The sequence below is a fragment of the Hemitrygon akajei genome, chromosome 3, assembly GCF_048418815.1.
Source record: "Hemitrygon akajei chromosome 3, sHemAka1.3, whole genome shotgun sequence".
NCBI lineage: Eukaryota > Metazoa > Chordata > Chondrichthyes > Myliobatiformes > Dasyatidae > Hemitrygon > Hemitrygon akajei.
The window spans coordinates 93,221,377-93,248,079 of NC_133126.1; the positions used below are offsets into that span (position 1 = coordinate 93,221,377).

General features: G+C 43.3%; 1 protein-coding gene across 2 annotated transcripts in view; it reads left to right on the top strand.

Moving 5' to 3' along the window:
- zfyve19 (zinc finger, FYVE domain containing 19) overlaps nt 1–18,556 on the top strand; it is a 38,955-nt gene extending 20,399 nt beyond the window's left edge. For both annotated transcript variants that reach the window (XM_073040351.1, XM_073040353.1), the window contains 5 exons: nt 3,006–3,209; nt 11,312–11,394; nt 12,437–12,529; nt 13,007–13,149; nt 17,571–18,556. In XM_073040351.1, coding sequence (XP_072896452.1) covers nt 3,006–3,209; nt 11,312–11,394; nt 12,437–12,529; nt 13,007–13,149; nt 17,571–17,643 — 596 coding nt within the window. In that variant the 3' untranslated portion in view covers nt 17,644–18,556. The remainder of the gene's footprint in view (nt 1–3,005; nt 3,210–11,311; nt 11,395–12,436; nt 12,530–13,006; nt 13,150–17,570) is intronic.
- Nucleotides 18,557–26,703: the final 8,147 nt, after the last annotated feature.

The window sequence follows — 26,703 nt, forward strand, 5'->3', positions numbered from 1 at the left end:
AGATAATCCAGGAAATTATAGACCAGTGAGTCTGACTTCAATGGTGGGTAAGCTGTTGGAGAAGATCCTAAGAGGCAGGATTTATGAGTATTTGGGGAGACATATTCTGATTAGGGATAGTCAGCATGGCTTTGTCAAGGACAGGTCATGCCTTACGAGCCTGACTGTAACTTCCTCAAAGAATTCAAAACACATTGAAAGTGGAGCAGCGGATATAGTGTATATGGATTTCATTAAGGCATTTGTTAAGGTTCCCCATGCAAGGCTCCTTCAGAAAGTAAGGAGGCATGAGATCCAAGGAGACCTTGCTTTGTAGATCTAGAACTGGCTTGCCCACAGAAGGCAAAGGGTGGTTGTAGATGGTTCGTATTCTGCCTGGAGGTCAGTATCCAGTGGTGTTCCGCAGGGATCTGTTCTGGGACCCCCTCCTCTTTGTGATTTTTATAAATGACCTGGATGAAGAAGTAGAAGGGTGGTTTAGTAAGTTTGCTGATGACACAAAGGTAGGAGGTGTTGTGGATAGTCTGGAGGGTTGCCAGAGGTTACAGCGGGACATTGATAGGATGCAAAACAGGGCTGAGAAGTGGCAGATAAGTGTGAAGTGATTAATTTTGGTAGGTCAAATTTGAAGACAGAATATAATATTAATGGTAAGATTCTTGACAGTGTGGAAGATCAGCGAGATCTTGGGATCCGAGCTCATAGGACACTCAAAGCTGCTGCGCAGGTTGACAGCATTGTTAAGAAGGCGTATGATGTGTTGGCATTCATCAACTGTTGGACTGAGTTCAAGAGCCATGGGATAATGTTACAGCTATATAAGAATTTGGTCAGACCCCACTTGGAGTAGTGTGTTCAGTCCTGGTCACCTCACTACAGGAAGGATGTGGATACTATAGAGAGAGTGCAGAGGAGATTTACAAAGATGTTGCCTGGATTGAAGGGCATACCTTGTGAGAATAGATTGAGTGAACTTGGCCTTTTCTCTTTGGAGCTAAGGAGGATGAGAGGTGACCTGATAGAGGTGTATAAGATAATGAGGGGCATTGATCATGTGGATAGCCAGAGGCTTTTATTTTCCAGGGCTGAAATGGCTAACACCAGGGATCACAGTTTAAGGGTGCCTGGAAACAGGTACCGAGGGGATGTGAGAGATAATTTTTTCACACAAAGAGTGGTGGGTATGTGGAATGCACTGCTGGCGGCAGTAGTGGAAGTGGATATATTCGGGACTTTTAAGAGCCTCTTACATGGAGCTTAGAAAAATAGATGGCTATGCACTAGGGAAATTCTAGGTAGTTTCTAGAGTAGGTTACATAGTCAGCACAGCATTGTGGGCCGAAGGGCCTGTAATGTGCTGTTGATTTCTATGTCGTTTTGCCCAGTAGCTGTAATTAATAATTTTACAGTTAACCTGTAAGATTTTTGATACTGATTTTAATGGGTGTTTAGGAATAATGCATTCTATTTGATTTATTTAGGTGTGCAAGGTTAATCAAGGTGCATTTGGGATAGTGGATTTTGGACATAGTTTCTTATAAGAAAATTACATGGCTACAATTATCCCCAGCTCCTCTAAGTATTCACAGTGTACTGGAGGAGGTCAGCAAGCCAGACACCATCAATGGATGGGAATAAACAATCAACGTTTTGGGCCAAGGTACTTCATCAGGACTGGAAAGGAAGGAAGAAGAAGTCAGAATAAGAGGTAGGGGCAGGGGAGGAAGAAGTACATGTGGCAGGTGATGGGTGAAACTGGGAGCGGGGAGGAGGTGAAGCAAAGAGCTGGGAAGTGTCGTCTCACCTGGCAGGACTGTTGGGGGCCCTAGTGAAGGGCAGATGCGACACTTAACCACTTGCGAGGGTAAATGGAAGGTGTAGCACTTGTTCAGATTGCGAGGGTAAGTGGCAGGTGAGACATTTGTGCTTGTGAGGGTAAGTGGCAGGTGTGGCATTTGTGCTTGTGAGGGTAAGTGGTAGGTGTGGCATCTGTGCTTGTGAGGTTAAGTGGCAGGTGTGGTACTTGTTCAGATTGCGAGGGTAAATGGCAGGTGTGGCACTTGTTCAGATTGCGAGGGTAAGTGGAAGGTGTGGCACTTGTTCAGATTGCGAGGGTAAGTGGCAAGTGTGGCAGTTATTCTTGCAAGAGGATCAAGTGCTACAGCTGTCCCTACTTCTCCCTCACCCTCAGTACCCTTCAGGGCCCTAAACAGTCCTTCCAGGTGAGGCGACACTTCACCCGCAAATCTGTTGGAGTCATCTACTGTATCCAGTGCTTCTGTAATGGCCTCCTGTATATCGCGGATACCCAACATAGGTTGGGAGACCACTTCATCGAGCTGCTTCACTCCATCCGCCACAAAAACCAGAATTAACTGGTGAGCACCCATTTCAATTCTCATTCCCATTCTGACATGCCAGTCTACAGCCTATTCTACTGCCATGATGAGGCACACTTATCCTGGAGGAGCACCACCTTGGGTATCCTCCATCCTGATGACATAAACTTTGATTTCTCGAACTTCTGGTAATTGCCCCCCTCACCTCCTTTCCTTCACCATTCCCCATTCTTGTTTGCCTCTCACACCTTCTCTTCTTTCCTGCCATTCACTTCGCTCCAGTGCTTCTTCCCCCTTCCTTTCTTCTGTGGTCTCTTGTCCTCCCCTATTAGATTCTCCTTTCTCCAGCCCTTTATCTCTTTCACCAGTCAACTTTCCAGCTTTTTTTTCACCCCCCTCCCCCCTCGCAGTTTTGCCTCTCACCTTCCACCTTGTACTTCCTCGGCCTCTCCCCCGTTTTCTTACTCTGACTTCTCCCTTTATTCCTAGTCCTGATGAAGGGTCTTGGCCCGAAACGTCAGCTGTTTATTCCCATCCATGTATGCTGCCTGACCTGCTGAGCTCCTCCAGCACATTGTGTATATTGCTATTGACTTCCTGCATCTGCAGTACCTCTTGTGTCCTCAATATTATTTAACAGAGGGCGATGTCTTGTGTTGGACACAGATAATGAAATGAATGACCTGAATAAAGGAATCGATCCACAGAATTTCTACTGTCCTGCCAACAAAAACATCAATCTTGAGGAGGAGAAGGATTATCTTCTGAACCAAGCAACAGCTGAACTGAAACAGGACAACTTGCATCAGGAGCATTTCTTAAAGATTACTAGGAGACTTGCCGTGCTCAAAGGAGAGGATCCAAATTCGGGTGAGTGCAGGTGATTTTGGAAAGTTTCAATGTGTGCTTTTAGAATTTTTTAGAAGTTTGTTCTTATGGTATAGGTAATCCTTGATATTGCCCTCCTTCAATGCTGCATGCTGTCTTCCCACTCTTGAGATTCGTAAGGCAATGGTGTGCCCAGTGTAGGACTGGAAAGGAAGGGGGCAGAAACCAGAATAAGATGGTGGGGGAGGGGAAGCTGGTGGTGTTGGGTGAGACCAGGTGAGGGGGAGGGGAAGAAGTAAGGTGCTGAGAACGAGAGGATAGGTGGAAGTGGTAAAAGGCTGAAGAAGAAGGAATCTCATAGGAGAGGACAGTGGACCGTGGAAGAAAGGGAAGGAGGAGGGGCACCAGAGAGGTGATGGACAGATGAGAAGAAGTGGGTGAGAGGGTAACCAGAATGGGGAATGGTAAAAGAGAGGAAGGAGCAGGGAGAAATTTCTGAATGATAGAGGAATCAATGTTCATACCATCATGTTGGAGGCTACTCAGATGGAATAGAAGGTGTGGCTGCCCTCATCATGGCAGTAGAGGCGGCTATGGACAGACATGTCAGAATGGGAATAGGAAGTCGAATTGAAATAGGTGGCCACCCGGAAATCTTGCCTTTTGTGGCAGATAAAACAAAAGTGCTCAATGAAGCGGTCCCCCGATATACAGTAGGACACACCAGGAGCACTGGATACAGTAGATAACCCCCGACAGGCTCACAGATGAAGTGTTGCCTCACCTGGAAGGACTGGTTGGGCACTGAATGGTGGTGAGGGTGAAGGTGAAAGTGCAGGAGTAGCACTTGTCCCACTTGCAGGAGTAAATGCTAGGAGGGACAGTGGATAAGGGAGTCACATATAGCGGTCCCTGCAGAAAGCAGAGAGGGGAGGAGAGAAAATGTCTTTAATGTTAAGATCCATTTGAAGATAGTGGACGTTACAGAGAATAAATGCTGGATGAGGTGGTAAATAAGAACAAGGAGAACTCAATCCCTGTTATGATAGTGGGAGGAAGGAGTGAGGGCAGACGTGCAGGAAATGGAGGAGAAGTGGGTGAGGGCAGCATCAATGGTGGTGGAAGGGAAATCCTGTTCGTTGGAAAAAGAGGATATCTCTGATGTTTTGGAATGGAAAGCCTCATCCTAAGAACAGATAGAGTGGTGATTGAGGAACTGAGAAAAGGGAGTGGTATTTTCCAAGTGACAGAGTGGGAAGAGGTATATTCAAGATAACTGTGAGAGTCATTAGGTTTGTTAAAGAAACCAGTGGATTTTCTGTATCCAGAGAAGTTGAGAAATGTCAGAGATGGGCCAACTAAATTTGAGGGAAGGGTGGAAGTGGAAGCAAAGTTGACGATATTGTGGAGCTCAGCAGTGGTGCAGGAAGCAGTCACCGATGTAGCGGAGGAGCGTTACCAGTGTAAGCTTGGACAATAGATGATTCCATGTCACTAATGAAAAGGCAGGCTTAACTGGGCCATTGTGAGTGCCCATGGCTACACGTTTAGTGTGGAGAAAGTAGGAGGAGCCAAAAAAGTAGCCTAACAAACTCTTGTACCAGGCCCTCAAAATTGTGAGAATGTCATGGGCCTTCCTTTTACAAAGACTGTTATCAGGCAACTTTTCACTGTCTTGTACAGGCAACAATTAACTCGGAGCCATTATTGTAATACCAGTAGTCATACCATAATACAGAATAGTTGCCACCATCCATCTGAGTGTAATAATTGTGATATTGATCCCTTACCTTCTTAATCTCTTTGGAAGCTTCTCAGATGTGATTTTGCCAGCTAGCTTATATTTTCTGATTTGCCAGGTACAGCAGCCCAAGTGCCTCTTCTGACAATAAAATCCAAAGCCTTTCTGTCTGTAATGCTACTGTACGAACAGACACCAGTTCTGCCGACAACTTGGTAGATGCTTGTTGGGTTTGATTCAAAGGCATATGTGGTTTCATTTGTTATTTTCTCCAAAGCCAATGCCATATTAATCAGTTCCCAGGACAACCTTGCAATCCCATATCCCAGAAGGGCAATCATCCAGAATCTCTCGACCTTTGTTATAGGCTTCTGTGCCACTGGACCAGAGGGTGATGAAGTTGTGACACCAATTGTTGCATGTGAGCCATCAGTATATAGAATTAAATCTTTGGGAGAGTAATACCAGGATCCTCTTCAGTTTGCATATAAGGAGAAGGTGGGAGTGGAGGATGCTATCACGTATTTGCTGCACAAATCCCTCTCTCACCTGGATGGGGTCAGTGGTGCTGTGAGGATTACATTCCTGGACTTCTCTAGTGCCTTTAACACCATCCAGCCCAAGATCTTAAGGCACAAACTAACGGAGATGGGAGTAGACTCTCACATGGTGGATTGGATAGTGGACTACTTGACAGATAGACCTCAGTATGTGCGGTTGGGAGACTGTAGGTCTGACACGGTGGTCAGCAGCACAGGAGCGCCACAGGGGACCGTGCTCTCTCCGGTCCTGTTCACCCTGTACACATCAGACTTCCAATATAACTCGGAGTCCTGCCATGTGCAGAAGTTTGCTGATGACACGGCCATAGTGGGGTGTGTCAGGAATGGACAGGAGGAAGAGTATAGGAAACTGATACAGGACTTTGTGATATGGTGCAACTCAAACTACCTGCATCTCAATATCACCAAGACCAAGGAGATGGTGGTGGACTTTAGGAGATCTAGGCCTCATATGGAACCAGTGATCATTAATGGAGAATGTGTGGAGCAGGTTAAGACCTACAAGTATCTGGGAGTACAGTTAGACGAGAAGCTAGACTGGACTGCCAACACAGATGCCTTGTGCAGGAAGGCACAGAGTCGACTGTACTTCCTTAGAAGGTTGGTGTCATTCAATGTTTGTAGTGAGATGCTGAAGATGTTCTATAGGTCAGTTGTGGAGAGCGCCCTCTTCTTTGTGGTGGCGTGTTGGGGAGGCAGCATTAAGAAGAGGGATGCCTCACGTCTTAATAAGCTGGTAAGGAAGGCGGGCTCTGTTGTGGGCAAAGTACTGGAGAGTATAACATCGGTAGCAGAGCGAAGGGCGCTGAGTAGGCTACGGTCAATTATGGAAAACCCTGAACATCCTCTACATAGCACCATCCAGAGACAGAGAAGCAGTTTCAGCAACAGGTTGCTATCGATGCAATGCTCCTCAGACAGGATGAAGAGATCAATACTCCCCAATGCCATTCGGCTTTACAATTCAACCGCCAGGAGTAAGATATGTTAAAGTGCCGGGGTTAGGACTCAATGTATTTAAGTAAACTACTTAAGAACTTTTTAAAGCTATTATTAATGCTTTTTGAGAGGGTGATTTTAGATGCATATCATATTTTTACTGAGTTTTGTATTGTATGTAATTAGTTTTGCTACAACAAGTGTATGGGACATTGGAAAAAATGTTGAATTTCCCCATGGGGATGAATAAAGTATCTATCTATCTATCTACCAGCAGAATACTGTTGGTCTTCATGTTCTTGAATTAAGATTGCTATCATGTGTTTCTTGTTAACATGTGTGTTCTTCATGCCGGATGTTGGCGTCCTTGGAGACCCAGAGTCTCCCAGGGAACTACATCTGTGTGAAGTGCATCTGGCTGCAGCTCCTTGAAGACCGTGTCAGGGATCTGGAGCAGTAGTTGGATGACGTTCGGTTTGTACAGGAGAATGAGGAGGTAATTGATCAGAGTTACAGCTAAGTAGTCACCCCAGAATTGCAGGAGGTGAGTAGCTGGGTGACTGTCAGGAGAAATGGAAATGTGAATAGGCAGTTTGCGCAGATCACCCCTGTGGCCATTCCCCTCAATACTAGGTATATAGTTTTGGATACTGATGTTGGGGATGACTTCCCAGGGGAATGCCACGGAGACCAGGTTACTGGCACTGAGCATTGATCTGTGGTACAGAGGGGAAAAAGGGAGAAGAGGGGACTGGTAGTGCTAGGGGACTCAATAGTCAGGGGAACAGACAGGAGATTCCGTGTACATGAACGGGAAACCCGGATGGTATATTGCCTCCCAGGTGCTCGGGTCAGGGACGTCTCAGATTGCGTCTACAACATTTTGGAGGGGAAGGAGGTGGACAACAGCCAGTTGTCTTGGTACATATTGGTATCAATGACATAGGAAAGAAAAGCAGAGGTCCTGAAAAGAGAATTTCAAGAGCTAGGTAGAAAGCTGAAAAGCAGGGCCTCCAGAGTAGTAATTTCTGGATTGTTGCCTGTGACACACACCAGTGACAATAGAAACAAGATGATTGCCAATTTAATACATGGCTGAGAAGCCAGTGCAGGGGGCAGGGCTTCAGGTTCTTGAATAATTAGGATCTCTTCTGGGGGAGGTATGACCTATTCAAAAGTGATGGGTTGCACCTGAACCTGAAGGGGACCAATATTCTCGTGGGCAGGTTTGTTAGAGCTTTTGGGGAGGGTTTAAACTAACTTGGCTGGGGGATGGGAACTGGAGTGAAGGGACTCAGGACAGGACAGGTGGTAAAAAAGCAAAGATGCCGTGCAGTCAGACTGTCAGGAAGGGCAGGCAGATGATAGAACAAAATTGCAACCAGCAGGATGAGTATCAGTGCATTAGGGATGCAGAATCAAAAAGGGTATCAAACACAGCACGCAAAGTGTTATATCTCAGTGCACGGAGTATAAGAAATACGGTGGATGATCTTGTTGCAATTTACAGATTGTCAGGTATGATGTTGGGGCCATCACTGAATGGTGGCTGAGAGATGGCTGTAGTTAGGAGCTGAATGTTCAAGGTTACACGTTGTATCGGAGGGATAGGAAGAAAGGCAGAGGGTTGGTGTGGCTCTGCTGGTAAAAAAATGGCATTAAAATGGTAGAATGCTGTGACATAGGACTGGAAGATGTTGAATCCTTGTGGGTTTAGTTATGAAACTGCAATGGTAAAAGGACCCTGATGGTAGTTATATACAGGCCTCCCAACAGTAGCTGGGAGGTGGACCACAGATTACAACAAGAAATGGTAAAAGCGAATCAAAAGGGCAATGCTATGATAGTCATGGGAGATTTCAACATGCAGGTTGGTTGGGAAAATCAGGTTGGACGTGGATCTCATGAAAGATGAATGCCTACGTGATGGCTTTTTAGAGTAGTTTGTCATTGAGCCTACTAGGGGATCAGCTGTACTGGATTGGGTGTTATGTAATGAACCTGAGATGATTAGGGAGCTTAAAGTAAAAGAACCGTTAGGAGACGGTGATCACAATGTGATTGAGTTCAACTTGAAATTTGATAGGGTAAAAGTGAGTCTAATGTAGTGGTATTTCAGTGGAGTAAAGGAAATTACAGTGGTATGAGAGAGGAGTTGGCTAAAGTGAATTGGAAGGAGATGCTGGCAGGGATGACAGCAGAGCAGCAACGGCGTGAGTTTCTGGGAAAGATGAGGAAGGTGCAGGATAGATGTATTCCAAAAACAAAGTAATACTCAAGTGACAAAATAGTACAACTGTGACTGACAAGGGAGGTCAAAGCTAATGCAAAAGCAAAAGAGAGGGCAGACAACAAAGCAAAAATTAGTGCAAAGACCGAGGATTGGGAAATTTTTAAAACCCTACAGAGAGCAACTAGAATCATTAGGAGGAAAAAGATGAAATATAAAAGCAAGCTAGCAAACAATATCAAAGTAGATAGTAAAAGCTTTTTCAAATATGTAAGAGGTGAGAGTGGGTATAGGACTATTAAAAAATGTGGCCTGAGAAGAAATAATGAGGGCCAAAGAGATGGCAGATGAACTAAATGAGTATTTACATCAGTCTTCACTGTGGAAGACACTAGCTATGTGCCAGATGTTGAAGGGTGTGAGGGAAGAGAAGTGGGTGCAGTTACTATTACAAGGAAGAAGGTGCTGAAAGACCTGAGGGTACATAAGTCATCTGGACCAGATGAACTTCACCTTAGGATTCTGAAAGAGGTAGATTGTGGAAGCATTACTAATGATCTCTCAGAAATCATTGGACTCTGGCATGGTGCCAAAAGACTGGAAATTTGCAAATGTCACTCCACTCTTTAAGAAAGGAGGAAAGTAGCAGAAAGGAAATTGTAGACCTGTTAGCCTGACCTCAGAGGTTGGGAAGATGTTGGAGTACTTCGTGACACAGGACAAGATAAGACAAAATCAGCATGGTTTCCTTAAGGGAAAAACTTGCCTGATGACCCTTTTGGATTTCTTTGAGATTACTCATAGGTTAGATAAAAGGGATGCAGTGGATGTTGTATATTTGGAGTTTCAGAAGGCCTTTGACAAGGTGCCACACATGAGGCTGCTTACCAGTTTAAGGACCTGTGGCATTACAGGAAAGTTACTGGCATGGTTAGAGCATTGTCTGATTGGTAGGAGGCAGTGAGTGGGAATAAAGGATCCTTTTCTGGTTGGTTGCCAGTGACTAGATGTGTTCCGCAGGGGTTGGTGTTAGGGCCACTTCTTTTTATGCTGTATATCAATGATATAGAGGATGGAATAGATGGCTTTGTTGCTAAGTTTGCTGATGATATGAACATTGGTGGAGGGGCAGGTAGTATTGAGGAAACAGGTAGACCTTACTTGCCCATTAACTTCCAATTGCTCACACATTTTATGAAGCTTATTTTTAATCGTTCCATTCATCCTTTCTACTCAGCATGTAGAGTACAATGAGGGTGGCAGCTACAATGGAAATGTTGGTCAATCTGTAAGGCCTTACTTGTTTCTTTTGTTAACCTTCCCAGTAAAGTGGGTACAGTTGTCGCTAGACAATTTCCAAGGGATCCCGAAACATATAGCTACTGTAACTGTATCACTCTTTTTACAAGGAAATACTTCAACTCATCATGGAAGAAAAAAAATCAATAATGACCAATAAACATTAATATCCTTCACATGAAGGTAATACTATAAAATCCATGTGTAAATGCATGCACGATTTATCAGAGGATGGTGTTTGAGATCCTTCCACCTTTACTTATTTTCCTGGATTTTGTAGAATACATATCATACATTGTTCAGAAGTTTGTGATGAACCGGGAGGCAGTATATTGGTGTGGCAATACTATTTTCTTGACTGCTTTACCAGCAGTTCCTTTGGGAAAGAAAGATGATGTGGATATGTCTCCTGTCTACATTCAGTTTTTATATTTTCTCTGTGAATGGACGGGATTCCTCCAGTTGCTCTAGTTTCCTCCCACAACCTAAAAATTTTCAAACACAAGAAAATCTGAAGAGCTGGGAAATTAATTGATGACAGAGAAGGCTAGAGAAGGGAGAATCTGATATCAGAGGACAGAAGGCTGTGGAAGAAAGGAAAAGGGGAGGTGATGGACAGGAAAGGAGATATGGTGAAGGAGGCAAACAGGAGTGGTGAATGGTGGGGACAATTACTGGAAGTTCAAGAAATTGAAGATTTGCGGGTTATGTTAATTGGATTCTGTAAATTACCTCATGTATGTAGATAGAATATGGTGGGGAGGGGGGAAGTTTGCAGGGAACATGGGGAGAAGAGAATGGAATTCGTATATAATTAGCATAAAATTATGCTTGATAGTTGCTGTGGGCTAACATGTCTGTTTCTGTGTTGTATGACTCTAGCAATTACAGATTTTAGGGATGTTAATTTTTGACATAAGCAAATGCCAGAGTAGATCAGATCCATTGCAAGGATCAAATTGAGCTTGTCCATCAGTTAATCTAATAAACACTGACTCTTACAGCATGAGCAATAGTATTACCTCCTACTGCAGCACTACCTCCAGAAGCTGTGGCACAGTTTGCCAATGTCAGGGTTTCAGATATCCTTTACATAGAATATGAATAGTGAGGAGTGAATTTCAGACTGAAATCCAACTATAATGGGTTACATTAGAATGGTTTAATTGCTTGTCAGAAGCCATGATAAAATGTGTATCACAAGAACTTGTCAGTCATGAATTGGGTGACCTGTATTCTGATCCAAAAGGTTAGTGACTGTACTGCCCATCAATGTGAATATTCACAATTGCATGAGGTTATTGCTGAGAGTAACGAACTAATAGGTTGAACTGTTGAAGCAATATAAACTTTCCATTTTTGGCGCTTGCAGTACCAGTGGATGACTGGAAGTATACTGGGGTGGAAAGCGATGAAGAAAATGAAGAAATGTTAACCCAGCGAATTTTGAAACAGGTCTGATTGTTAACTATTTTTTAGCACAAGGTAGGCATAATTTTTTATATAAATTCAAGGTAATTAGACTGGAGGACGATGGAATACAAAGTTGCTTTTTTTTTAATCCTCTGTTTTACTCTTTTTTTATTCTACGTAATTGATGACCCATTCTTCTCAATTCTCATTAGCTCCTGGAAAATAAGGGAGTAATTTCCTGATATATCCTATCACAAAATAACTTATTTCTGAAGAAGTCTTCCTATGTAAACACTCTTAAAATATCACGAAAGTTACTAAAGACCTAAGAAAGAAAACCAACCCTTGTTTTGTGTTGACAAGTATTGAGATGTTCACATTTGGGCTTGATTTAAGAACAACTGACGGGCCAATTTGTAATATGTAGTAATTTCAGAGTCTTGGTACTTGTAATGTTCACCCAGATTTGCGAGGGTTCAAACCCTACTCCAATATGAGAACACATAATATAATTCAGAAATAAGAGGGCATTTGGATTCATTCAGATATGTTAATAAACTGGAGCTCTGCAGACATGAAAGCATCCACGGCACAATGTGAAGAGCAGAGAAGTTCTTCTGGACTCTGTGGTTAACATTTGTCCTTCATTCAATTCCCAAAAAAAAACAGATCTTCTGGTCATTTACCTTATTAATTCTTTGGGGGATTTTGCTGTTTACAAATTTAAGTGAAATGTTTCTTAACTTACAATGGTGATGTTCCAACAGTATTTGTGCAGTTTTTTCAACTGGAGAAGTGTAAATATATTGGTATAAATTTTGAAAAGGTTCTAGTTTCCTAATCCCTTGGAAACCTGTGTCCCACCTCCAGCCCCTCACCTTTTGTGCAGCACTGATTTGGATTAAATTAACATCAGCAAATTTGTAATTGCTTCTGCTCAGTTTCTGCTTGAAACCTTTGAACAGCAAAACCACAACTAGTTCAGAAATGTAATTAATATGAGGATAGGAACAATAGTTTAAATGTTGGTAAACTCTCAACTGTGGTAAAATATATATTCTCATTTCATTATCTATACATGCAGGTAAATGAAGAAATTGCCCTAGATCAAAGAAGTGGTTACAACATTCCTGTAGAGCAACCTAAGACAGTGCAGCCAATTCCTGTTGGGAGAAAGGTACTGTCTGCAATTGGAAATCAAACTATACATTTTGTGCCAGGATTCACAATGCTCATCTGGTTCTAGCTTTAGTTATGTACTGCAACGGTATTTGACTCTGTATCTCCCTTTATTGATCTTTCCTGGCAATTCTTTCTCAACTCTTCCGCTATTTTCTTTAGAGACAAATTAATCCAACAACTATCTTATTTTTTAAAAGGGAGCCTTGACTCTGTAGGAGCATACTTATTTATTTATATCAGAAGGTTATTGGTTTATAAACCCACTCAAGATACATTGAGGTAAAGGTGGTATTGAAGGAAGATTATACTGTCAGAAAGGCATGTGTCTCTACCTTTCTCCTCTCTTCCTTGAAAGTGCACCTTGCAACCCACTGTAAGCTTTGATAATCTTTCCTTGGGGTAGTTTTAATGTACAACTTTAACTGTTTTTTCAAACGATTGACTGAAAGCAAATTTCTAATTATATCTCCAGCAACGACATATTTCTCCCAGTCCAGCTATGACTGAGACACCAGACAGTGATGATGAGCTGCCTTGGTGTTCCATCTGCAATAATGATGCTGTCCTCCGTTGCCATGACTGTGATGGAGACCTCTACTGTCACAGATGCTTTAGGTAAGTGCAGCTGGTAACTGTGTGCTTTGAGGTCCAGCTGCTGAAAGCAGCTCAGAAGAATAAATGATTTGCGGCACTTAGTCACATAGCTATTATTTTTGAAATACAAAATGATAACTTTTACTCAAACTCTTTGTAACTGCTAATATTTTATAGTAATAAATAGTAAATAAATAGTTCATTTAAGAATTTAAAAAATTTTCATTCATCAAATATGATGGCAGAATATAGTATTAACAGTAAGGCTCTTGGCAGTGTGGAGGATCAGAGGGATCTTGGTGTCTGAGTCCATAGGACACTCAAAGCTGCTACACAGGTTGACTCTGTGGTTAAGAAGGCATATGGTACACTGGCCTTCATCAATCGTGGGATTGAGTTCAAGAACTGAGATGTAATGTTACAGCTATATAGAACCTTGGTCAGACCCCCCCTTGGAGTACTGTGCTCAGTTCTGGTCGCCTCACTACAGGAAGTATGTGGAAACTATAGAAAGGGTGCAAAGGAGATTTACAAGGATGTTGCCTGGATTGTGGAGCATGCCTTATAAAAACAGGTTGAATGAGCTCGGCCTTTTCTCCTTGGAGCGACAGAGGATGAGAGGTGACCTGATAGAGGTGTACAAGATGATGAGACACATTGATCTTGTGAATATTCAGAGGCTTTTTCCCAGGGCTGAAATAGCTAACACAAGAGGACACAGTTTTAAGGTGCTTGGAAGTAGGTACAGAGGAGATGTCAGGGGTAAGTTGTTTACGCAGAGAGTGGTGAGTGCATGGAATGGGCTGCCGGCGACGGTGGTGGAGGCAGATACGATAGGGTCTTTTAAGAGACTCCTGGACAGATGCATGGAGCTCAGAAAAATAGAGGGGTATGGGTAACCCTAGGTAATTTCTACAGTAAGTACACATTCAGCACAGCATTGTGGGCTGAAGGGCCTGTGCTGTGCTGTAGGTTTTCTATGTTCTAAGTGCTTGCTGGAAAAGCCAAAGATGTAACTTGCCTGATTTTTCAGAAAACACTAGATCTGAAGTTTAGAGCAAAATTTACCAAAGTTGGCCTAGAATGGGGTGGGGCAAGTATAGAACTCATTCTCAGTGAATTGCTTTTTGTTTGGAGTGACTGGCTTAATGAGTATCCAGCCATCAGGCAATTTGTGCATGATGCAGCTTGTGCATGGGAGGGGGGGAGCTTTGGGGGCCTGATGTTTGGGGTTTTGTGGATGTCTGTGGAAAGTAGGAATTTCAGGTTGTATTTTGTATACATTCTCCGATATTAAATAGAACCATCTGAATCAACCATTTCTAGTTAGTTCAAAATGAGCTTAGTTCAGAATTGCAGATGAGGCTTAATTATGGAATGGTCAGGTCTGATGGAATAACTATGGAATAACCTGAATACATTTTAAGGTGTTAAGAACTTCAAAGCTGAAATTGAGTGCATAACATTAATGACTGTGTGTAAGAGGTGAATTGGGGAACAGGCCGATGAATATTAAAAGCAAAGGAATACCAGGGATGGTGAAAACAACATTATGGGGTAGTAGATCGACACAGTTATTAGAGCACCTGCCTCACAGTACCAGACGCCTAGGTTCATTGCTGATTTTCGATGCTATACTTTTTGGAGTTTGCATATTCTTCCTGTGACTGCATGGATCTCTACCAGGGAGTGCCACTTTCCTCCCACATCTCAAGGTATGGGGGGTTAGTAGCTCAATTGGCAGCTATAAACTGATCCTACTGTGCAGGTGAGTGGTAAAGTTGATGAGAGAGTGGAGAGAATAAATGAAAAAAGATTACCGTAGATGTCGGATTATAAGCCGCTACTTTTTTCCCACATTTTGAACAGCTTTGAACACTGCGGCCTTTACTACGGTGCGGCTAATGCATGATTTTTTTTCATGCCGCCAAAAACATTTTGCCTCGTAACAGTAGACCAATAAAATTGATGAGTAGTTCACAGAGGTCCAATGAAATTGTACGATAAATCAAGCGCACTTTCACAATTAAATTATTGTAAATCAGTCATTTGTACTCACCCTCATCAACATGGAAAACACTCGAAGAAAAGCATTGTGCTGCCTTTATGGCAGTTATTTAGTTTATAATATTTTCGCTTAGTAATTCATTTGTTAGTATTTTCTAGTTAAAGTTAGAAGTGTTTTAACTATATTTGTTTTCTGTACTACATCCCGGGATGCTATGACGTCACATCCGGTTTCGCCGCGTCTTGTGGGAAATACCGGTTTGCGATAAACGGGAAGGTGGGGGGGAGCACATTAGCCGAGCGAAAACGCTGCTTTTAAGTTAAAGGCGATCAATAACTTTTCCTGGTAGGCTGCAGTATATATATTTTTTACCAGTCGTTAGGAGATATTGGAATGTTGTTCAGTAAAAAAGTATACGCAACGTAATTTGTGTGTTACTGATACGTATGTATATTTAAAAGTAGCCGCGTTACAGGCACGGTTCGAAAAAAAGCATTTGCAATATGTATTTGTTTATGTTACCATATGGATTTAATTAAAAGTTTAAAAAATCCTCACGTGTAATATCTTTCTGTGTAAATATCTCATATTACAACGTGGGACACCTGCAGCCTAAAATCCGGTGCGGCTTGTACAAGTACAAAATTGATTTTCTTTCTAAAATTAGAGCCAGCGGCTTTTAATCAGGTGCGCTCTGTAGTGCGAAATCTACGGTAATATGGAATTTGTGGAAATACATGGTTGACGGTTGGCATGGACCGAAATCAAGATGCTGAGATGTATCTCACTGTCACTGACTATGTGATAGAGTGATAACCCTTTTGTCACAATTTCACCCAAAATTACCCTTAACATGAAGACTATTTTGAATCATGTTGTCCTTATGTTACTTGAATAATTACATATGCCTTGCAATTGTGACTTATTATTGTTTTTGTTTATATATTCAAGGGAGTTTAACGGTACAGGAAATTTAGTAAAAGGAATTCAAATTATCAAGAGAGACAATAGAATGGATCAAAACAAACTGGTGTCATTTAATGAAGGGTATAGAATGAAATGGCAAATGCTGTTGATTAATAGTTTTAGAGTAGAAAGAAGAAAATCCTTCTCCATAGCATTGTATTGAGCCGGCTGCTGGTGTAATGGCATCTGCACTGGAATTTGAGGCGAGTAGTCCTGGGTTCGAATCCGGCTGGCTCCTTACATGCTCTCTATCTGTGCTGTGTTGAGCATCAAACAAGTAATGTGACCTCATAAAAAGCATTCGAAAATGCTAAAGAAATGGCAAGATTGCTGCCCGATGCGCCACAAAGCATAGAAAGGAATAACAATAGCATTGTAAGGTTGCAGCAGGTATTAGGATGCTACCTTCATAAGACAGGTTGGGTAGATGATGGAGAGGGGCATAAAATGATATGGGATGAGCACTACTCATCATTTGGAGGCTGAACAGACTGGTTTCATGTTGTAATTTGCATCCCATTCTTTACAGCTTCACTGGTATTTTAACTGCTGTTTTGAAATTTAAGTGCTATACTCCACAAGCTTTGAAAGATAACTGGGCTGTGCATTTTGAATAGTCTTTAGTATGTTAATACAGAGGATTCCGGTTAATTGGGCCATTGGTTGATCAGGGCAGCTGTTTATTTGGGACCATATGCCACTTAATTGGGTCGGGAGACTATTGCCGAACACTTTCTCACTTGTGTCAGTCGCGTGCACTTGCATGGATGTTAGACACCACAGTGTGCTTAAAGCAATCAGTTGGAGCCAGTTGCATGTGTGTGTGTTTTTTAAAAAAACAGTGATTTTTGTCTCTGAAGGTTGGTGAGAAATAAGAAGAAAGACAATTCGGAACTGGTTTGCTCAATACGGTTCAAGCATTTACATTTAGAAATGCCAGAAGTAGCTGGGAGTAAAAATGAATAGATTTCACTACTTCAGCAAGTTGCGAAGAACTTGAAGGCATCTTTTTGAATGTTAAAATGAAAAGAAAGATTTGCAATTGGCTGAAGGATTGTCCGTTATCTGTACTCGGTGTTTGTCCTGATTTTGTTCATTTACAGCCAATCAAAAGAACATGGCAGATGAATTCCTCCATTGATAACTATTAGGAACTAATACAGAATTTTGTAGTACTGTAGTGGTATTGGGAATGCTTTAATTTGTTCTGTAATTCACTTAAATATATTATTTGTTACTCAGTTAAACAATAGTTTGTTTTTTTGTGCCTTTTAACTATTTCCATGAAACTTTGGCTAATTGGGGCAGCCACTTAATTGGGCCAAAATTTACTGGTCTCAGTGTGTCCGATTTAAAGGGAATCCTCTGCATAAGGCACCCTATTATCGAAAACAGTTTTGTTGATCTTGCCTCGGCTTTAAAAACAATAAATGTCTAAAGAATTCTTTTTTTAAATTTACCCCTATAGGGAAGGACATGACAAGTTTGAGCGGAAAGAACACAGAACATCCAAGTACAGTCAACCAATGAAGAAGAAATAATAAGAAGGGATCCACACACAGCAGAGCCTGTCACAATCTGACACTAAGGAAATTGGTCATGACATCAGCAATTCCACAGATCCCTTATCTAATTAACAAGTGCTATAGGAAAAGCTATTTTGATTCTCATTCATGCAAAGTTATTACAAGGCTGTTCAGTGTTGTAACAGCAGCTCCTATGCATTATAAAGTGTCGTCACTACATTATCCACTGCAGGGAGCACCTGCTTTTAAAAGCTTTGCATATTAAGGGATTAGAGAAGTTGCATTTTCAAACACTGTAAGTTAACTTTGAATTTGTCCAACATAGTAATAAAAGGTCTATAAGATGGGATGTAAATTATTATTTCCTCTAATTCCTTATTTAATTGGGTGTTTATTTTGAATTATAATTTATCTCACTTGTGTTAAGATTTTTACTGCTATGCTGTCGGTATTTCATTTCAGCAGTTCAGTAGGAGCAGTTTGTTCTGCTTTCAGACTTTTGGTTTGAGCTGAGATAAGGGGCTCTGTTGTTCATCTTCAGAATGTGGTGTCAGCCAGTCGTGGTGGAATTGGGAGAATGCTGTAGAGAACGCTGAGCAGAAGTTTTTGTGAGGGACACTGGTGTGGGTTGAAGTCTTTGTTGACAGGAGCTGGGAGAAGACAGGAGGAAGGATGGCTGAAGAATCCATCCATGTTGCACAAGATGATTTGTGCAGATGAATGGCTTCAAGGAGGAAGGACCAATACTCCTGTGGGAAAGCCTTTCGAGTGACATTCGGAAGATGCCTTGTGTACATTGAAAACAACGGCTTCTGGAAGATTTGAGCTCCACTGTGCACATGTGATGGGCCCCTTTTGTGTTTTTTTTTAATTTCCTTTAATAACTGGTTGCTTAAGTTAACATTCTTAAATATACTTTATAAATGTATGCAGTGTAAGATCTGTTATTTCTTGCCGATGGACGATTGCCAGGGCAGTAAATTACACAACATTCACACAAGCCGGGGTATATGGTCGTATACTGTATACCCTCGACAAGTCCAAGGAAGGTGGGTTTCTCACCGCAGAGTCTAGTGGCTGTTAACGAGGGGCTAACGAGCCGCACTTCCAGAGATGCCCAGTAAAAAGGGATTTCACTTGTATCATCCGCTGAAACAGATTATATTGTATTTCTGGACAAACTGTAACAATATCCTGATATTGATAGAAGGTGATTAGGGTGTTTTTTCCTGAAGCTATGATCCTTTTTATAAATCATCATAGCATCCTAGGGATTTCTGTGTCCATCAGTTCTCAACTTCTGTCAGCATTAATGTCATCATCAACTATCAAGGTAAGCAAGAAGATGCCTCTCTGATTTCCTTGATGCCTGGCTCGTGAGGTTGTGTTTGAGTCCCAGGCGATGTCTCCTTCCCACAGTTGTAGCGAAAGTCAGCAGTGTGATCACCCCAGTCTTGATCCTATCGCCTGGTTGAACTTCTGTCCTCTCATTGAATATTTTGTGAAACTGGAGATGTTCTTTGGATGCTGATTGTTCAGGTCCAAACCCATGACATGTTTTGTCATGGCTCATGGCAAACTTATGACACTGTTGAGTAAAGAATGTTCCCAGTAAAACCACATATTAAAGAAAAACACCCCTAACCACTATTTCAAAACATTTCTAAATTGAATGTAGCTCTTCTATTAAATTTGATGCTTTCAAACTTCCTTAATGTAGTTGGAACAGCTCCTATCCAGATGGATTGAGAGTATTCCATCACAATCTGCTTTGTGCCTTATAGTTATTGGAAAGGCTTTGATCTGCTCCTGTTTTCAAAGTCTATGTGATTAGTCCTAGTAAGTTTCCAGTTAATGATGTTCCTGGGGTATTGACACTGAGTCGGGGTAATGGTAATACCATTAAAACTGGAGGTTTAAGGGACAAGCCTCTCTGCCAGCACACCATTTTTGTGCAATAAGAGTCTCTAACTTGAAACTCTCATGCACAAAAATAGTGTGTTTCTTTTCGTGTCCCCAATCTACCACCTTTCTCCATTGTCCTGTAGATTTTTCAATTTCATGGTTGAATGGTCTAGAGTTATGCTGTTGCATAAAACTACAAGATTTGATTACTTACTAGTGAGTTATTTGATTAAGTTCTGTCCAACCTATTTTACAAGAGCAACTGGTTCCTCCACATGTAGTCACTACTAGTACCTCAGATGCATCATTTAACTAGTCGCGGAACAGCTCAACTGAACCTTCTGGGGCTATTGGTCTTCCCAAAAACAGAAAAATGTGTCTGTAGCTTGTATACTTTTCTGTTCCTTGGCATTGGTGTTTCCATAACAGGCCATGATGCAACCAGTTAGGATATGTTCCACTGTGCATCTATAAAGTTTGTCAAAGTTTAAGATAATGTGCCACATCTGTGTAAAGTTCTAAGAAATCAGAGGCGCTATCATGCCTTCTGTTTGATGGCACTTAAGTGCCATCTTCTGATATGATAATGCCAAGGAAATATAAGTTAATGACCCTCTCTGTAAGATTCAAAATTAAGATGTGCGTTTCTGACAGGTCCGGGTTAAAGTCTAGGGACAAGTATGATTTAATTATGTTTAGGGACAACTGTGATTTAATTATGTCTGGGTTAAAGTCTGTAAACAAGTGTGATCTAATTATGAATTGACAAAATTAACTGTTTGTGGAATCATTGAAGTCCTGAGATATGGACTATTGTTTTACAGAAATGTGTAAAAAAACAACTCCAAATATGGAATGGGAAAACAGTGTGTACCTCCTGAGTCAGGGAGGGGAGGGGTAAGGAAGAAGGATAAAACCTGCTGCCCTGTAAGGTTCAGGGTTCCCTTCTCTGAAGGGGCCCAGCTCTGCAGAACTGTTAATAAACTTTGTTTCCTTGAATTTGTCTTGAAGCCATTATTCGGGAGCGTGGCTCGTTTCTGACAACTTGGGGCGCTCGTCCGGGATCCACACTCCAGCCGTGAGGGGGGCAAGGAAGGACATCGGAGAAGGTGCACCCTGCCGAGTTCGGCAGTCCCTGATTCCTTGCTCGTCGCCCCGCGCGGCTTGAGCGAGTGATATCCGGCGGACTCAAGGAAACAAAGAGGGGTTGTCGAGGCAGTCGAGACAGTGAGCGATCGAGTAATTTCTGTGCACAGGACCCAGGTAAGAAATTAAATTCCTGTAGAGACGTAGTGCATGAGAATCGTGGAACTGCGGGGTTCCTGCAGGTGATTTCTCCTGTAGAGACGTAGTGCACGAGAATCGTGGAACTGCGGGGTTCCTGCAAGTGATTTCTCCTGTAGAGACGTAGTGCACGAGAATCGTGGAACTGCGGGGTTCCTGCAGGTGATTTCTCCTGTAGAGACGTAGTACACGAGAATCGTGGAACTGCGGGGTGCCTGCAGGTGAATTCCTGGGCGAACGCGGTAATACAGGTTCCGGAATTGGACAGGAGTGACCGAGCTAGGTGGGTCACATTCAAATTAAATTCCTGCAGAGACGTAGTGCACGAGAATTGTGGAATTACGGGGTGCCTGCGGGTGGATTGGAACCGGGCAAGTCCTCGAGATGGGGAATAAGGGGTCTAAGAGAGAAAAGGGTAAAGAAAATCCAGGCGCCAATGATGAAAAATACCCCGGGGTACCCCCTGATAGTCCGTTGGGACGGATGTTAGAAAATTGGGATTATGGGAGGCGAAAAGGGAAGTCAAAGAAAAAAATGATACAGTACTGTGAATTCTGGTCCCGCCAGCCGATCCAAGGGTCGGCTGTGTGATGGCCTAAGTTCGGGTCTAGCGAGGATTGGGTACAACAAGCCCTTAATCTGTACGTGAATTCAAAACCTAACGTTAAACCCGAAGAAAGTGATTATGCCCTATGCTGATTACCAACGACAAATAGTTATAAATTGAAAACGATAAATGAAGGGGGACAGAAAAAGAATACATGGGAGGTGCTCGACCACCTGCCGCCCCATATGTGCCCCCTACCGCTCCGCAAATCGAAGACCCTGAGACGGAGGTTGGCCAACAGCTGATTCGTGTTGAATTTGTATCGAAAGCATGGCCAGAAAAAAAAAACTGGAAAAACTAGAAGATTGGAATACTAAACCCTTAAGTGAACTACTTAGGGAGGCACAGAAAGTGTTTGTAAGAAGGGATGAAGAGAAGCAGAAGACGGCAAGGATAATGGTCCAGACAGTGCGACAAGTAACCGCAGATAGTAGAGAGAGAGACGGGGACCATGGTTGGATCGAGGTAGTAGCCAGGAGCAAGGAGGAGGGCTAAGGAAGGCTTTAAGATGTTTTCACTGCAACGAAGAAGGACACTTCAGGCGCGAGTGCCCTAGATACTGACGGGAAGTGCGCTCGTACGCTATGATGGAAGATGAAGACTAGGGAGGTCGGGGGTTCCACCCCTTGGGGATGAATTATCGGCAGGAACCCCTGGTAAATTTAAAAGTAGGTCCCCAAGGGTCAGATACAACCTTTGTGGTAGATTCGGGTGCCGAAAGATCTAGCGTAATCCAGATACCTCCCGGCACCCGAACCGGAACAAAGGTAATGGGAGTATCCGGTATTGGAGGCAAAATAATACAAGTACCTGTTATAGAAAACGTGAAAATTGAACATGAGGATAGGGTATCGGGACAGGACCTACTTTTGTTACCCTCTGCGAGATTCAACCTGCTCGGGTGGGATCTGCAAGTCAGGCTAGGCATCGGGACTGTGCCCAGGAACGGGAAGATAATGGTACAGCTGTTTGCCCTCAGGGAAGAAGACGATAGGAAAATAAGCCCGGAGGTATGGTACCAGGAAGGGAACCGGGGGGGTTTGAACGTCCCCCCTTGCAAATCTCACTATTACCTAACAGTTCGCCAGTACGGAGAAAACAGTACCCTATTTCAATGGAAGGAAGAAAAGGGCTGCAGCCGGTGATTGAAGGACTGATCGCTGACGGACTACTGGAGGAATGTATGTCACCGTATAATACCCCAATACTCCCGGTGCGAAAGCCAGATGGGACTTATCGGATGGTACAAGACCTGCGGGGTCTAAATGCAGTAGTCCAAACCCGATACCCGGTAGTGCCCAACCCTTACACACTGATGAGTAAGATCTCCCCTGACCATGAATGGTTCAGTGTAATAGATCTAAAAGATGCCTTCTGGAGTTGCCCGCTAGAAGAGAGCAGTCATGACATGTTTGCGTTCGAATGGGAAAATCCTATGATGGGGCGGAAAAGACAACTCCGGTGGATGGTCCTGCCACAGGGGTTCACCGAATCACCTAACCTATTTGGGCAGGTCTTGGAGCAAGTACTAGCAGAATTCCAATGTGCTCCAGAGAGCCAACTGCTACAGTATGTGGACGATCTATTACTATCCGGGCCAACACAGGAAGGGGTGCAGGAAGACACCATCAGACTACTGAACTTCCTGGGGAAGCAGGGGCTACAGGTCTCAAAGAAAAAGTTACAATTTGTAGAAAAGGAAGTAAGGTATCTGGGACACCGGGTCAGTAAAGGACAGCGATGCATTACCCTAGAAAGGATAGCTGGAATAACGGGAATGTCACTACCACGTACCAAGAAGGAGATACGCACCAGTTAATTTGCAATGCACTTGATATCGAATGGAAGTACCATACCCCGTGGCATCCCCAGAGTTCGGGAAGAGTAGAACGAATGAACAGCACCCTAAAGGCACAACTGACCAAGTTGATGTTAGAAACCAAACTACCATGGACTAAGTGTCTCCCTATTGCCCTTTTAAGAATACGAACAGCGCCCCGCAAGGACATAGGAATATCCCCATATGAGATGTTGTTCGGACTCCCGTATTGGAATAAGGTGGAAGGGTACCCCACGCTACAAGGGGGTGATATCTTTGTAAGGGACTATTTACTGGCACTGTCCCGTTCCTTTGCAGAACTGCGGAAAAAGGATCTCTTGGCCCAGACTCCGCCGCTCGACTTTGCTTTATATCAGATCGTGCCTGGAGATTGGGTTCTGGTAAGGACCTGGAAGCCGGAGAAGTTACAGCCACAGTGGGAAGGCCCTTTCCAGGTCCTGCTAACAACAGAGGCGGCTGTACGGACAAAAGAAAAAGGGTGGACACACGCATCCAGGGTAAAAGGACCGGTGAAGCCCGAAAGCCACACTGAGTGGACCTGTGTTCCCGGTGAAGAACCGATGGTGGTGAGGCTAAAAAGGCAGCAAAAATGAACTCTATGTGGACTGTAACATTATTGACTGTAATATATTTGATTCTATATGTCGGGGAAATTAAAGGGAAATGTGACAAGTGCAGAACCGTGGTACGAGTGGGGCAGAGGGTGTTCCCAGGATCATTTGTGTCCCACTCGCATGTGAATGATCGATGCTATGATCTAAGCAAGAGAGAAACATGTTGGGAGAATAGTAAACCTTATTACCAAGTCTATAATAAAGGATACATGGGACAGGGGGGGACCATGAGAAGTCTCAGCTGTCCCAGGAAAGACCGGTGGTTGTGTATAAACAAGGGAGGGCAGTGGGACATCCCATCTACACTGGTTAAGGAACATGCAGATAAGGTAAAGGAGATTATAATACAGGATGAGAAGAAAAAGGAGGCGGAAGAGCGCGAGCAAAGGAAGGCGGCAGTGGTCTCCACGGACCCATCTATATATCAGTAGATAGAGAGAGATATAGTCCTCCCCGATGTTAAAGAGAACCTCTTTATAGACTTAGCGACTCGGATTGCCACGAGCCTAAATGTGAGTGGTTGTTGGGTCTGTGGAGGACCGCACATGAGTGAACAGTGGCCGTGGAGGGGTGAGAGCTTGAGTGTGTGGGAATTGCTTGCGCACAATTGGACAAATGTCCCAGACCGGAAGAAGCAAAGGTGGAAATTGACCAATTACCCGGAGGGACAAGTATGTGTTGAAAGGAAAGGGAAAGTAAAGGTGGGAGAAAGTCCCTGCCGAAGCATTAAATTAGCAAAGAGGGAAGGTAATGTTACCTGGTGGCCAGAGGAGCCAGCATGGTACATAACCAGAGAACCGAATGGCAGTGGCGAGGCCTTAGGAAACGGCTCTAAATTCTGGAAGTGCAGCGGAACGAATCCGTACGAAGGGGTCCCCAGGGTCAGGGAAGTATGGAAGGAAGCAAAGAAAGGAGAATTTGCCCCGGAGGGGTTATTCTGGATCTGCGGTAATCAGGCGTATACCAGACTACCGTGGGACTGGGCGGGTGTTTGCTTCCTGGGTCTCATAAGACCGGAGTTCTTCCTCCTGCCTCAGGAGGGTGACCGGAAGCTGGGAATTAAGCTGTTTGATTCATTAAGGAGAGAAACACGGGAGATAAAGGTGGGCGAGTGGGGTGATGAGTGGCCACCGGCTCGCATCATTGAATACTATGGGCCAGTGACCTGGGCCCAGGATGGGTCGTGGGGGTATCGCACTCCTGTCTACATGTTAAACCGAATTATTAGACTGCAGGCGGTGGTGGAAGTGATAACCAATCAAACGGCACTGGCATTGGAGCTGTTGGCAAAACAGCAGAGTCAGATGCGAACAGCAATATACCAGAACAGGCTGGCTGTGGATTACCTATTGGCCTCTGAAGGCGGGGTATGTGGGAAGTTCAATCTTACAAACTGTTGCCTTAAGATAGACGACAGTGGAAAGGCCGTGTTAAAAATATCTGACAAAATTCGGAAACTGGCCCACGTGCCAGTACAAACCTGGAGATCCCTGGGGAACATGAGTTGGCTAGACGGGCTACTGGGAGGTAGTTGGTGGTGCACCGCTCTCCTAGTAGCAGGCGGGGGTCTAATGATTCTCTTACTTTTGCCGTGTTTGATTCCTTGTATACGAACACTGATCAGGCGCAGTATATTCCAGCTCCAGGCAGTAGCGATATCCCATCATGGGACAAACGAGCTAAAACTTATGCTATTAAAGAAGAAAGTGGGCCCCCTGGGAGTGAGAGAAATGCTAGCTGAAACGCACATCTTAAAAAGAAAAAGGGTGGTATTTATTGTAAGATTCAAAATTAAGATGTGTGTTTCTGACAGGTCCGGGTTAAAGTCTAGGGACAAGTATGATTTAATTATGTTTAGGGACAACTGTGATTTAATTATGTCTGGGTTAAAGTCTGTAAACAAGTGTGATCTAATTATGAATGCAGAAGCCTTGACAAAATTAACTGTTTGTGGAATCATTGAAGTCCTGAGATATGGACTATTGTTTTACAGAAATGTGTAAAAAAACAACTCCAAATATGGAATGGGAAAACAGTGTGTACCTCCTGAGTCAGGGAGGGGAGGGGTAAGGAAGAAGGATAAAACCTGCTGCCCTGTAAGGTTCAGGGTTCCCTTCTCTGAAGGGGCCCAGCTCTGCAGAACTGTTAATAAACTTTGTTTCCTTGAATTTGTCATGAAGCCATTATTCGGGAGCATGGCTCGTTTCTGACACTCTCCATCTCTAATCCCCTGATATGAACTGACTTGTAGACCTCCAGCTTCCTCCGGTGGTCAATTATCAGCTTTTTGGTTTTACAGATGTTGAGCGAGAGGTTGTTGTTTTGGCACCATTCAACCAGACTTTCTATCCTCCTCCTACATGGTGATTCATCTCTACCTTTGATTTGGCCAACAACAGTGGTGCAGTCTCAGGACTAGCTTTACTACGGACCAAAACGAAGTTGGTGGTCCAGTGGGAAAGAGTTTAGCATGCTTTATTTCAGTGAACATGTTAGTATGTTTTTGAAATGCATGGCAGTTACTGGTGCTCTTAGCGATTGCCTAAAAATGACATAAACAGTGTGTATATATATATATATATATATATATATATATAGTTATGATAACCAGCCCCCTCCTTCCTGAGAATCGCAAGATCGCTATTAATTCGGGTCTTGGACCCAGGAAATGAGAGAGAATCCTCAGAGAGACAATGCAACGGATTTTGACCATTGTTTCTTGGAGACACCCTTGTGGATTGCGACTCTATACTACGTGCCAGCTATCAGGGCCACATGGACACCCTCGGGCAATGTGGGGTGGGGATTGTATCACCCCACCTTGA